We start from the raw sequence: 12,432 nt of genomic DNA, 5'->3' as shown, positions 1-12,432 counted from the left end.
ACTGAATGGCGGAGCAGGCTTGAAGGGCCGAGTGGCCTACTCCTGCTCCTAATTCGTATGCTCAGAGAACTAGTTGGAATTTTACGGCAATCCTTCAGCTTTGCGGTCAATTTTACTGGTACCAGATCTTAATTTAAAAAAAAAACTGAATTCAAATTTGCAAATTGCATGGTCGGACTTGAACTAATGTTCTTTGGATCATTAGTCAAGGCCTAAGGACCAGTAACATAACCATTGCACGACTGTATACCCCCACTTAGCTTCCAGAAGTAATGTTCTATGGCAAGAAACCGGTATAGTGTTAGATCTTCACAAACTACACTGCACAGAACCAGTACCTGCGATTGCAAATGGGCTTGAGTGTACTCATGTCGACATGTGGTACGAGACAGGACGGGGGTGGTGATCTGAGGCCAATAGCTTCCCCAAAGGGGGCAGGGGAAACAGAGATGCTATCACAAGCTGCCCTCACAAACTTAAAGTGGGGCAGTCTGGCTAAAAACAACTTTGAACTCTGTGTTTCTTCACACAAGAACTCCCAGGCCAGGTAGAATGAGTCTGTTGCATGGTAAAGCTTCTTTTAGTCTAAACCCCTAAACTGCACTATAAGTCAGCAGTCACCTTGTAAACATTAAGGCTGCTCTGTATTCCATCACTTTGATACTTTGTCATGGTCCTGTAGTTTTTTTTCTCTTCGGGAAATATGTGGTATGTCTTTAAGGCTTGCAAAGGATCAGTACTGCTTTAAGAACCAGCAAGCCTCAGGAGTTAGAGAAAATGAATTTTTGGTTACCGTTGGATACAACCATTCGGAAACTGCAATTCACAGGGTGAATTCTCGTTACCTTGGATACAGACACTTGGACTGAGCATCAAGCGATACATTTGTTACAATTCAATTTTGAACTGGCTTTTTAGTTGAAGACAGTCTGTTCTAACAGAACACAGACAGACAGGTGGTGTTAGCAACTGAAAGAAGAGCTCGCTACCAGTTAAACTGAAGGAAGAGAATTTTGTCTGTTCAGTTATTATCTCTCAAAATTCTAAAAAAGTCAAGCCAAAACAGAGATCGCTGATAATTTAAACTGAAGGAAGGGAAGTGAGACTGTGACAATCTTTTATCCCTCAAAAACTCTATAAAGTCAGATTGATTCTATTGAAAGTGTTTGCAAGTTGTTAATTGTTGAAATCCATGGCAGGAGAAGGAAAGCATCACCTACTGCTGGAATTAGACTACAGACTGTTGTACTGCTGAAGAACCCTTTTTCTCCATCAGACAGCTGTGAGGACTTCAAGCAACACTGGACTCTAAATTTGCAAGGACTATAATTTTTTATATTTTAAGTGATGTTTACATCTTCATAGTGTTGAAGAATTGTTTTTTTAATTAAACAGTTAATTTGTTGATTTAAAGACACCTGGTTTGGTTAGTCTCATTCTGTGGTTAATAGATGGTACAATTTGGCTGTGTCTTTCTTTAAATTGGAAAGTTTAAAATGATATGTTAGGCGATCTGTGGAGGGACGGGATTGAAATAATAGTGCATTTTTCCCACCACAACCAGGATCGTATATTTTGATTGGGGACTTTGACTGGAGCAGTCGGTTGTGACATATTAATTGGGGGCTCGTCCACAATTTGAATAGCATATTAATTGGGTGCTCGCACGAGATTTTAATCATATATTAATTGGGTTTCTGGATTTGAATCATATCTTAATTGGGGGCTCGCTCGTAGTTGAATCATATTTAACTGACACGGATAGAGAACTGGTTGGCAGTCAGGAAACAAAGAGAAGGAATAAACGGGTCTTTTTCCGAGTGGCAGGCAATGACTAGTGGGGTACCGCAGGGATCAGTGCTAGGACCCCAGCTATTCACAATGTATATTAATGATATAGACGAGGGAATTAAATGCAATATATCCAAGTTTGCAGACGACACAAAGCTGGATGGGAGCAAGAGCTGTGAGGAGGATGCAGAGAAGCTCCAGTGTGATTTGGACAGGTTGTGTGACTGGGCAAATACATGGCAGATGCAGTATAATGTGGATAAATATGAGGTTATCCACTTTGGCGGCAAAAACAGAAAGGCAGATTATCTGAATGGCGATAGACTGGGAAAGGGGGAGGTGCAGCGAGACCTGGGTGTCCTTGTGCACCAGTCGCTGAAAGTAAGCACACAGGTGCAGCAGGCAGTTAAGAAGGCAAATGGTACGTTGGCCTTAATAGGATTCAAGTACAGGAGCAAGGATGTATTGCTGCAATTATACAAGGCCTTGGTGAGACCACATCTGGAGTATTGTATGCAGTTTTGGTCTCCTTATCTGAGGAAGGACGTTCTTGCTATGGAGGGAGTGCAGCGAAGGTTCACCAAACTGATTCCTGGGATGGCAGGACTGACGTATAAAGGCTTGTATTCGCTAGAGTTTAGAATAATGAGAGGGGATCTCATAGAAACCTACAAAATTCTAACAGGACTAGACAGACTAGATGCTGGAAGGATGTTCCCGATGGCGGGGGAGTCCAGGACCTGGGGTCACAGTCTAAGGATAAAGGGGTAAGCCATTTAGGACTGAGATGAGGAGGGATTTCTTCACCCAGAGAGAGTGGTGAACCTGTGGAATTTTCTACCACAGAAAGCATTTGAGGCCAAATCATTAAATATATTCAAGAAAGAGTTAGATATAGTTTTTAGGGCTAAAGGGATCAAGGGATACGGCGAGAAAGCGGGAACAGGGTACTGAGTTTGGATGATCAGCCATGATCGTATTGAATGGCGGAGCAGGCTCGAAGGGCCGAATAGCCTACTCCTGCTCCTATTTTTCTATGTTCTATGTTTCTAATTCGGTGGCTCGCGTCTGGGATCAGAATCAGACTAATTTGGAGGGCTCGCATTTGAAATCACAGTAATTACTGGTATCTGTGATAACATATTAAAATTGGGGTCGCGTTTGGCATCATATTAATTGCTCTCAAGTCTGGGATCATTTCAACTGGAAACTGAATTGTTGAGATCTAAATCTGACACCAATTACAAAGAAATTAAAAGAACCAGGTCTCTTGTATAATAAGGTACAATCCATATCATTGTAATGGCATTAGTGGCTGTGGCAGAGTTTTTGGGAAAGCCGAATGTTTCCCTTAGTGACTTGATTACTTTAACTAAGAACAAATTAAATGAATTGGCAGCGAAATGGGGGTTGGAATTGAAATCAGGTGCCAAAAAAGCAGAGATAATTGAAATAATAGCCAAACATCTGGAATTAGAAGATGATGATGATACAGATAAAGGGCAATACGAGAAACAAGAAAGCGAAGCCATGAAGGTAGTAGGTTCGAGAGTGATGCAGTGGTATTGGCTAGGATTCAGTTAGAAATGAAAAAACTTGAGGCAGAAAAAGAATTAAGAAAACTAGAATTGGAAAAAAAAAGAAAAGGGGGAAAGAAAGAGCATTTCGGAGAGAAAGTGAAAGAGAAGAGAGGGAATTTAAGTTAAAAGACATGGAACTAAGACAAAAGGGTAGTCTTGAATCCAGGGAAAATTCGGGTCAGGAAGAATCTGAGTTTAGATCAGGACCCAGCGAGAAGTTGTTTAAATTTATACAGGCTCTTCCGAAGTTCAAGGAAAGAGACGTAGAGGCATTTTTCATATTTTTTGAAAAAATAGCCAAACAGATGAAATGGCCGAAAGAAAGCTGGACATTGCTCATGCAGGGCAGGCTGGTAGGCAGAGCTCATGAAGTTTATGCCATGCTTTCTGAAGAGGCTTCTGCAGATTATGAGATGGCAAAAATGGCTATTCTCACTGCCTATGAGTTAGTCCCTGAAGCTTACCGTCAGAGGTTTAGGAACTTATGGAGATTGGCTGGGCAGACATATTTAGAATTTGAGAGGATGAAGCAAATGAAATTTGACCGTTGGATACGGGCACTGAAGACAGAAACCATATATGAGAACCTTTGAGAATTGATTCTCTTAGAAGAGTTTGAAAATTCCATTCCTTCAGTAGTGAGAACTCATATAGATAACCTGAAAGTTTTGAAAGCTAGGCAAGCAGCAGAGATGGCTGATGATTTTGAACTTGTGAATAAGCCAACCTATTTTTGTCCGTCACCCCCATAAACCCAAGAAGGATAAGAAGTGGGAGGTTGAAAGGGAAGGCAAGTAGCCGGGGATAAGAAGGAACAGCTGGGAATGCTCCAGGATCACCTGCTCAGATCAGAAAGGAAGGTGCTGAGGGTAGAAGTGAGGTTCGCAAGCCAAAGTGTTATCATTGCAACAAAATGGGTCATCTTCGTTCAGAGTGCTGGAAATTGCGAGGTGAACCCATAGGACTTGTTGGGTATGCAAAGTTAGTACAGAGGAAAAGACTCTAACTGAGAGTATAGCAGACCAAGCTATAGCTTTAACAACAGCTGTGAATGTGGAACCAGATACTAAAACTAAGAGGAGTGTAGAAGTTAAGAATCAAATACCTGAGAGTTATAATGATCTTTTGTCAAAGGGGAGAGTAACTCCGTATCCTGTAAGTGAGGCAGGAAAACCTATCATTATACTCAGGGACACAGGAGCAACCCAAACATTCTTGCTGGGTAAAGATATGAGGTTTCCACCAGAAAGCGCCTTGAATGCTCAAGATTTAGTAAGTGGAATTGGCAGGAATTTGTATAAAGTATGCCTAGAGAGTGACTTATTATCTGGGGTAGTAACGGTAGGTGTTGTCCACAGTTTACCAGTAAAGGGAATTGATCTGCTCCTAGGAAATGATTTGGCTGGATCAGAAGTATCAGTTTCGCTTCGCGTTACAGGGGAACCAAGTGAAATTAAAGAAACGGAGCAATTACAGGATCAAGTTCTGGGAACATTTCCTGTGTGCGTAGTTACCCGAGAAATGGCTAAACAGGATCCATTGTCGGAGGCAAAAGGGGCACCACAAATAGATAGCCAAGTATCTGAAACCTATTTGGGGATTTAGAGAATCCTCATGAGTTGGTTAACAGATCGTCAATCATTGCAGCACAGCAAGCTAACCCAGAGATATACAGAATAGGACAGCAGGCTCTGTCAGAAGCTGAAGCAAAAGGAGTTCCGGAAGGCTATTATATGGCAAACGGGGTTTTGAGGAGGAAATGGACACAGCCTCATAGGCCTGCCGAAGAAGACTGGACAGTCGTTGAACAGATAGTGGTACCACCTAAATATCCACAAGGATTATTAAGGTTAGCACACAACATTCCTTTTGCAGGACATAGCGGAATTCAGAAGACCAAATCACACAGAAGCAAACATTATTATTGGCCAGTCTTACAAAGGATGTGAGACAATTTTGTAAGGCGTGCCATACCTGTCAAATGGTGGGAAAACCACAACCTACCATAAAACCCGGGGATGAAATATTAGTGTTGTTACCATCACAGGAAGAACCAGCGAAAGCATGATGCAGTGGCCTATATAGAGTGATCAAAAGAGTGGGTAAGGTAGATTACTTGATTGACACCCCGATCGCCAGAAGAAGAACCGGTTGTGTCACATTAATTTGCTCAAACCATATTACCGCAGGGAGGAGGATAAGCCAGTACAGGTATGTCAGGTAATCGGGACTGTTGAGAAGGAAAAGGATAGTGAGGATAAGGTAGAAGTCGGCCTGGGAAATTCTCAGATTGAACCTCCACATATTCCATTAGTGAATGCAGAATTAAACCATAGGCCTTTACGCTTAGAGGCAGAACAGCGTGAAATCCTAACCAGGGTTTTCACAATGTTTCAAAAAGTTTGTAGGGATAAGCCAGGATGTACAACCTTAGCCACACATGATGTGGGTATAGGGGGAACCATTCCTTTAAAACAACATCCTTGTTGCTTAGGTCCAGACAGACAGGACCAAGTGGAAGCAGAGGTACAATGCATGCTGAAGGACAGCTTAGTTGAACCTAGTCAGGACAGCTGGAATTCGCAGATGGTCTTAATGTCTAAACCTGGTGGGACGGCTCAAACTTGCATAGACTCTAGAAAAGTCACTGTGGTAAAGAAGGCAGACTCCGACCCAAATTCTCATTTAAAGGACTGCAAGGACAGAGTGGGCAACACAATGTGTCTTAAAGAGATAGATGTGTTGGAGGAAACCTGTCAAATTCCTTTGACACCCAGGGTAAGGAAAAAATCAGCTTTTGTTACACCGGACAGGGTTTTCCAGTGTCAAGTGATGCCACATAGGTTAAGGGGTACTCAAGAAAATTCTCAGAATAGGAAACACAGTAGTGGTCAGTGCTCCTAGTTGTACAGTTCACCTGGCTGAGGATATGGACAATAGGGACACTTGGAAGGAAAACACAAAACAATTGGAAGACTATGCTTGGAAATTTGAAATGGGTTAATTGGAACTACCTTTTTGAAAATTTAAAGCCGAAATGTTCTGGTGGAACTTGTTGCTGTAGTCTAAACATTTGTTTTTTTAGAGAAGTGTATATCTGTAAATAAGGGGGAAAAAAAAATGTTAGTGTTATTTCAATTTGTATTTTTTTTTTTACTCATTGTAATGAAACACATTCCAGGAATGGCGTTTCATTCCACTAGGGGCGGAGGTGTCATGGTCCTGTGTTTTTTTTTCTCTCCGGGTAATATGTGGTGTATCTTTAAGGCTTGCAAAGGATCAGTACTGCTCTAAGAACCAGCAAGCCTCAGGAGTTAGAGAAAATGTATTCTCATTACCTTGGATACAGATACTTGGATTGAGCGTCAAGCTCAATTGTTACAATTCAATTTTGAACTGGCTTTTTAGTTGAAGACAGTCTGTTCCAACAGAACACAGACAGACAGCTGTTGTTAGCACCCGAAAGAAGAGCTCTCTGCAATTTAAACTGAAGGAAAAGAATTTTGTATGTTCAGTTATTATCTCTCAAAATTCTAAAAAAGTCAAGCCAAAACAGAGATCTCTGATAATTTAAACTGAAGGAAGGGAAGTGAGACTGTGACAATCTTTTATCCCTCAAAAACTCTAAAACCAGATTGATTCTACTGAAAATATTTGCAAGTTGTTAATTGTTGAAATCCATCACTGGAGAAGGAAAGCATCACTTACTGCTGGAATTAGACTATGGACTGTTCTACTGTCGATGAATCTTTTTTCCCTCCATTGGACGGCTGTGAGGACTTCAAGTAACATTGGACTCTAAATTTGCAAGGACTATAATTTTTTCTATTTTAAGTGATGTTTACATCTTCATAGTGTTTAAGAATTTAGTTTTTTTAACTAAACAGTTAATTTGTTGATTAAAGACACCTGGTTTGGTTAGCCTCATTCTGGGGTTAATAGATGGTACAATTTGGCTGTGTCTTTCTTTAATTTGGAAAGTTAAAAATGATATGTTAGGCGATCTGTGGATGGATGGGATTGAATTAACAGTGCGTTTCTCCCACCACAATCAGAAACGTATATTTTGATTGGGGGCTTTGACTGGAGCGGTCGGTCATAACAACTTACACTTCCGATGGTAAATGTGTGAAGCTCGACGTGAAATTGTCGATTATAACATGTGCATCCTGCATTTCTTCTCGTTCACCCTTTCTCTCTGCAACGTAACCCTTTAAGGTCACAAATTCTGAAAGGGAACACCAAAAAACACGTTAAAAAAAAAACTACAGATGCTGGAAATTTGATCATGACTTTGCAAAGTATTTCTCCAACACCCCGCACTCCCTGCCAACCCCCTCCCTATGTTAAACAAGGAGTTCTTCTACCTCTCTGTAGCTTTCCTGCCATCTCTTCTGAAAACAGTGGTTCATGCTGAATGTCATTTTTTCATATTCCTTTTTATGTCCTTCTCATCTCCCTTTCCACCTCACCGCAATACTTTCTATATTCCTCATGGTTTACTTTTGTACAGTTAGCCTTACTTTTGATTTGTAGGTTTTAAGTTTTAAAAGTTTTAAGTTTTTAGTTTTAAGTTTTAGTTTAGTTTAAATCTATTTGTCCACGGAACTCTTTACCTTAATGCATCCTCCATTTTAGCTTGCAAATTTATTTATTTTGCAGTCTATTCTTCCCATACTTGAAGATTTCCCACCACAGACCTGTCAACCATTTTTCTGCCCAGTTAATTCAGCCAGATCCCTCTCATCGTGAAGTTAGTCTTTCTCCAGTTCACTATTCATAACTTTTAACTCTTTATTTCCCTTTTCTGCTTTCAAGTTGAACCAAACTACATTGTGATTGTTATTTCCCCAATTGCTGTCCTGCTCAGTTATTTGTACAGTTATCAGGATTACAAACTGTGGCATCATACTGGTGTGCAAAGGAACATGAATAGGAGACAGGAAAGAGAGAGGTAGAAAAAAGCTGGAGGAAAAGAAACAGGAAGAACTTTGCAAAAATATTATTGTTAGAAAACTTTTCCTGAGTGATTGCCCCATTTAGACAAGCATTTTCATCAACAAAGTCTCTATGAACCAGTGTGTTCTATACCTGCTGTTAGTCCTTTTCTCAATCTGCCCATTTGGTTACATTACCTTTACACAGCTTCTTCTCCTCATGGACTTTGGACCTATTCTGATCTGTCAATCTGCGCTTCTCTCCCTTCAGGTCATTCTGCGCTTCTGGAAGCTCCCCAAACAGGTCAGGTACACGAGGTGCTGGCAGGTGCAAGGAACGAGACAGCAGTTGAAATGCAAGCACAAAACAATAAAACTATTACAACATTAACAGATTTTATTCATACTGCACTTTTCACATAAGCTACTCTCAGTTTTATCCTACCATCGCTGGTGAGCATACTTATTCACGATGTGGCAGAGATGCCAGTACCAAAAATAACTTAAATCGGGGCAGGATATTGCTGCCTACCTGTAGAGGCAAAAAGCCACCATAGCATCTGGAATCCAGTCCATCATTCTGATTAAGGCTGTGAGCCAGAAATGCACCTTTGGTGAAGGCCCTCGGTCAGAATAATAAGTTTGTAAATACAACATTATAATAACTGTGCAGATGCAAGAGGCTGTTCCAGTGTTGCCGCGGTAGCCTTGCAGCAAGTCTTTTTTCAGCAGTCAGTAATAGAGATGGACATATATCCACTCCAATCATTCTCCTGGAATGCATGCTCTTGTCTCCAATTCAGAAGGTTGTGTGTTTGAACCCCACTCAAGGATTTGAACATACAATCTAGGCTCACATTCTATTACATTACTGAGGGAGCACTGATTTGTCAGAGTTGCCATCCTTTGGATACTGGTTTCAGGTGAATGTTACAGATTCCAATGGACTTTTCCAGGGAGAGCAGGGAGCTCTCCTGTTGGTGTCTCCAATATTTCGCCCTCAACCAATATCAAAAACAGATCACCTGTCCAGCCATTGCATCGCTGTTTGTGCAATTTAACCTTCCAAAAATAGGTGCCTTATACCTACCAAGAAACAATGACTGCACTTCAGAGCATTTCATTGTATGTGAAATCCTTTAAGATGCGTCCGAGAAAAGTAATATAAATTAAGTAGTCTCCACTACCTGCGTCCACACTTCTCTTGGGCGACCACCTATATGGGGCAAATTGTGCTATTTGACATTACTCCAAGAGTCAATTACAAAAGCACTGCTTATAATCTATCAAGCTTACTATTTTGGGAAATTCTTCACACCATGCTAACCTCTATACAGTATTTTCTGATAGACAATGTTCAAGTTTATCCCCAGCCAGCACTCCAGGAAACATCAGTACTGCCATGTGCCTCTGCCACAATTCTCCCTTTGCTGGCAGTATTGTATTTTCTGTTGGCGCTTCCCTAGGTCAGTACAGGGACCGAGTGGAAAATATGCCAATCCATATTTCAACAACCAGTAGAGCCCACTGGGTTCACAGCAGCAGAGATTGCTTTTACCAGTCAGCACTTTCAGCTGATAAATCCCATTAACACCATCACAACCTCGATAAGAAATGGGGACTGTACTTACTTTCGTTTTCTGAACTGCAAACAGCAACCATTGTTGCTGCTGGACTTATCTAGTGCACCACAGGGGAAATCACATCTAGGTCAACACATTTTAATGTTGCGATACACTCAATTCATCACCTCAAATTGTTCCCATCACTATCAGCCCCGATACAGATCTGTACATTATTCCAATGTTATAAAGCTGAAAAATCTCTCCCTTGGGACAATCTGGAGAAAGGAGACAAAAATCTTTCATTGTGTACAGGGAATAAAGAATGCATAATGCTGGAATCACATACCAAGCCCCTATTGAGAATAAGGAGTGAAATCACATCCATGATCAGTCTTGTTGGGTACTGGAAGCAAATTGTGAAACCACAATTTATGTTTCACCTGATTCCTGAATGTGCTCCGCGCCCAGTGCTATATGATCATTTCTCAAACCCTGCAAACATGAGGCTAGGGCTTCTGGGGGGCCTTCAGATAGGAAACCAAGGTAATCTGGGAAGGCAGGGACTGAATGTGGAATGGGATCCTGTCACACTGAGACGAACCCCCCCCCCCGCCCCCATCCTTATTACTGCCAGAAATGGGCATTACAATGCCATGCAAATGAGGGCAACATATCATGCAAGGCTGTTCCCTGTCATTTTCTCTTTAGTGGGTATGATGATGTAGTGGATATGTTGCTGCTGTAATCCTGAGGCCTGGAATAACAACTCAGTGAATACGAGTCTGAATCTCACCAGGCAGTTTGAGACTTGGAGTTCAGTATAGAAAAACTGTTAATGTGACGATAAAACTGTTGGATTGTCATAAAAACCCAATTGGTTCACTAATGCTCTTTATGGAAGAAGACCTACCATCCTTACCCCGTCCCACATGCAAGTGACTCCAGTCCCACACGAACACGGATGACTCTTCACTGCCCTTTGAAGTGGTTTATCAAACCGATCAGTCGTAGCAAAGCAATGCATTGCAGTAGTTCTAGGAAGAGGCCCACCACCGCCTTTTCAAGGGCAACTAGGGATGAACAATAAATGCCGGTCTTGTCAGCGACCTTAATGTCCTGAGAATTTTTTTTTTTTTTCTTAAGCCTGTACATCACTGGTGTCCAGCGCTGCCATGGAGCTCAAGGACGGAGGGAAGGCAAAGACATAAAATAAAAAAGGCAGCGCGCTACTGTGATCAATGACGCTTCCAAAATTGGCAAAACCTGTTTGGGCTGCCTTTTTTAAAAAACAAATTTCAAAAAAGGGAGGTGGTGGGGTGGGGGGAGAGGGGGGAAGTAAGTAACTTCAAAATGGCGACATTAAGATGGCACAATTACTAAGCCTGACAATAGAGAAACAAAAGATTGAAGGTAGGTTTCCACCATCAACGATATAAAGCAGAAGCAGATCGGCAAAAGGGAAAGGAGTTTCTACTCTCTGGTTGTGTGTTTACCTACGTCTGGGTTGCTTGGGTCTGGTAGGTTATCAAAGAGTGTAGGTTTTGACTTCTGAGCGTCGTCTCCTAATTGAACAAAGAAAAACAAACACATTGATAGTAGTCAAGAGTTTTCGTGACCATTTCTTTCACATCACTCACAGTTCCCTGGCTTGGAAGGTGGGGAATGAACTGATTTGATCTCTCTAGCTGCTGCTGATAATTCACCAGAGTAGAACAGAAGCAGCTTGCGTTCAGAACCTGTGCTTCCTCCCTTTGGCTAATGTCCTGGCTTACCACTAAGGGCATTTTTCCTGCCTAGCGGATAGGCCCAAGAGAGAAAAACTGGGACATGAAACTGCATGTTGGGAGGATGCCAGAGTCAGCACACTTGTCACACATCGCCACTTCGATCTAGTTCCCCATCTGGTGCCCCAAGCCAACTCTGACTATCAGTGGGAAGCCACCCAATTCCGATTACTGCCAGGATCCCCAACCTGGCCCAGCTCTGACTCACACTGAGAGCCCAAATCCAACCCGACTCCCACCGAAAGCCCCAATCCAACACAACCGGCAGGCCAAGCTCCAACTCTAACTAGCAGTTCGCACATCGAAATAAACATACAAAAACAAGTCAGTCACTTTCAGTGTGGAAAGAAAGCAGACCATCAGGTGTTAGACAAGGCACACCATTCTCTTTATATTAAGTGGTTGACCTGTCCACTGTAAATTAACAGATTCATGTGTGTGAGCTGCCAGCTGGAGCTGGAATTTACAAGCAAACATTCAGCTGAGCCACATTACATTTTTATTATGACTGCTACGATCTGGTTTATAAAAGGAGGCTTTATAAAATCTTCCACTGGCAATTCTGACTAAGCTTTGCAGCACTCGGTAGCTGGATGAATGGTGTTTACCATTTCAGTCGCTAGGTGCCAGATTAACTGAAATTAGCATCATTACATCAGCACTGTGATTGGCAAGTACATGATGAAAACAAATGAAGTAAAATTAGAACATCTGTCATTTTGATTGGCTGCCTTTAAACACAACCAATAATAAATTCTTCAGTAGAAAAGAAAAA

General features: G+C 41.7%; 1 protein-coding gene across 13 annotated transcripts in view; it reads right to left on the bottom strand.

The window, feature by feature from the left end:
- ilkap (integrin-linked kinase-associated serine/threonine phosphatase) overlaps positions 1 to 12,432 on the bottom strand; it is a 57,316-nt gene that overhangs the window by 40,629 nt on the left and 4,255 nt on the right. Inside the window, exons 2-5 of one of the 13 annotated variants that reach the window (XM_068041908.1) lie at positions 9,940 to 11,435; positions 9,399 to 9,524; positions 8,507 to 8,629; positions 7,482 to 7,599 (exon numbers count right to left, since the gene is read on the bottom strand). In XM_068041908.1, the coding sequence (XP_067898009.1) occupies positions 7,482 to 7,599; positions 8,507 to 8,629; positions 9,399 to 9,432 (275 nt within the window). In that variant the 5' untranslated portion in view covers positions 9,433 to 9,524; positions 9,940 to 11,435. Of the gene's footprint in view, positions 1 to 7,481; positions 7,600 to 8,506; positions 8,630 to 8,840; positions 11,436 to 12,432 lie in introns of those variants that run through there. The other 12 variants (XM_068041909.1, XM_068041910.1, XM_068041914.1 and 9 more) reach the window with 12 other exon arrangements.

Source organism: Heterodontus francisci, chromosome 11, assembly GCF_036365525.1.
Source record: "Heterodontus francisci isolate sHetFra1 chromosome 11, sHetFra1.hap1, whole genome shotgun sequence".
NCBI classification, from domain to species: Eukaryota; Metazoa; Chordata; class Chondrichthyes; order Heterodontiformes; family Heterodontidae; genus Heterodontus; species Heterodontus francisci.
The sequence above is the reverse complement of the archived record's forward strand: the minus strand, read 5'-3'. Positions and strand labels throughout refer to the sequence as shown.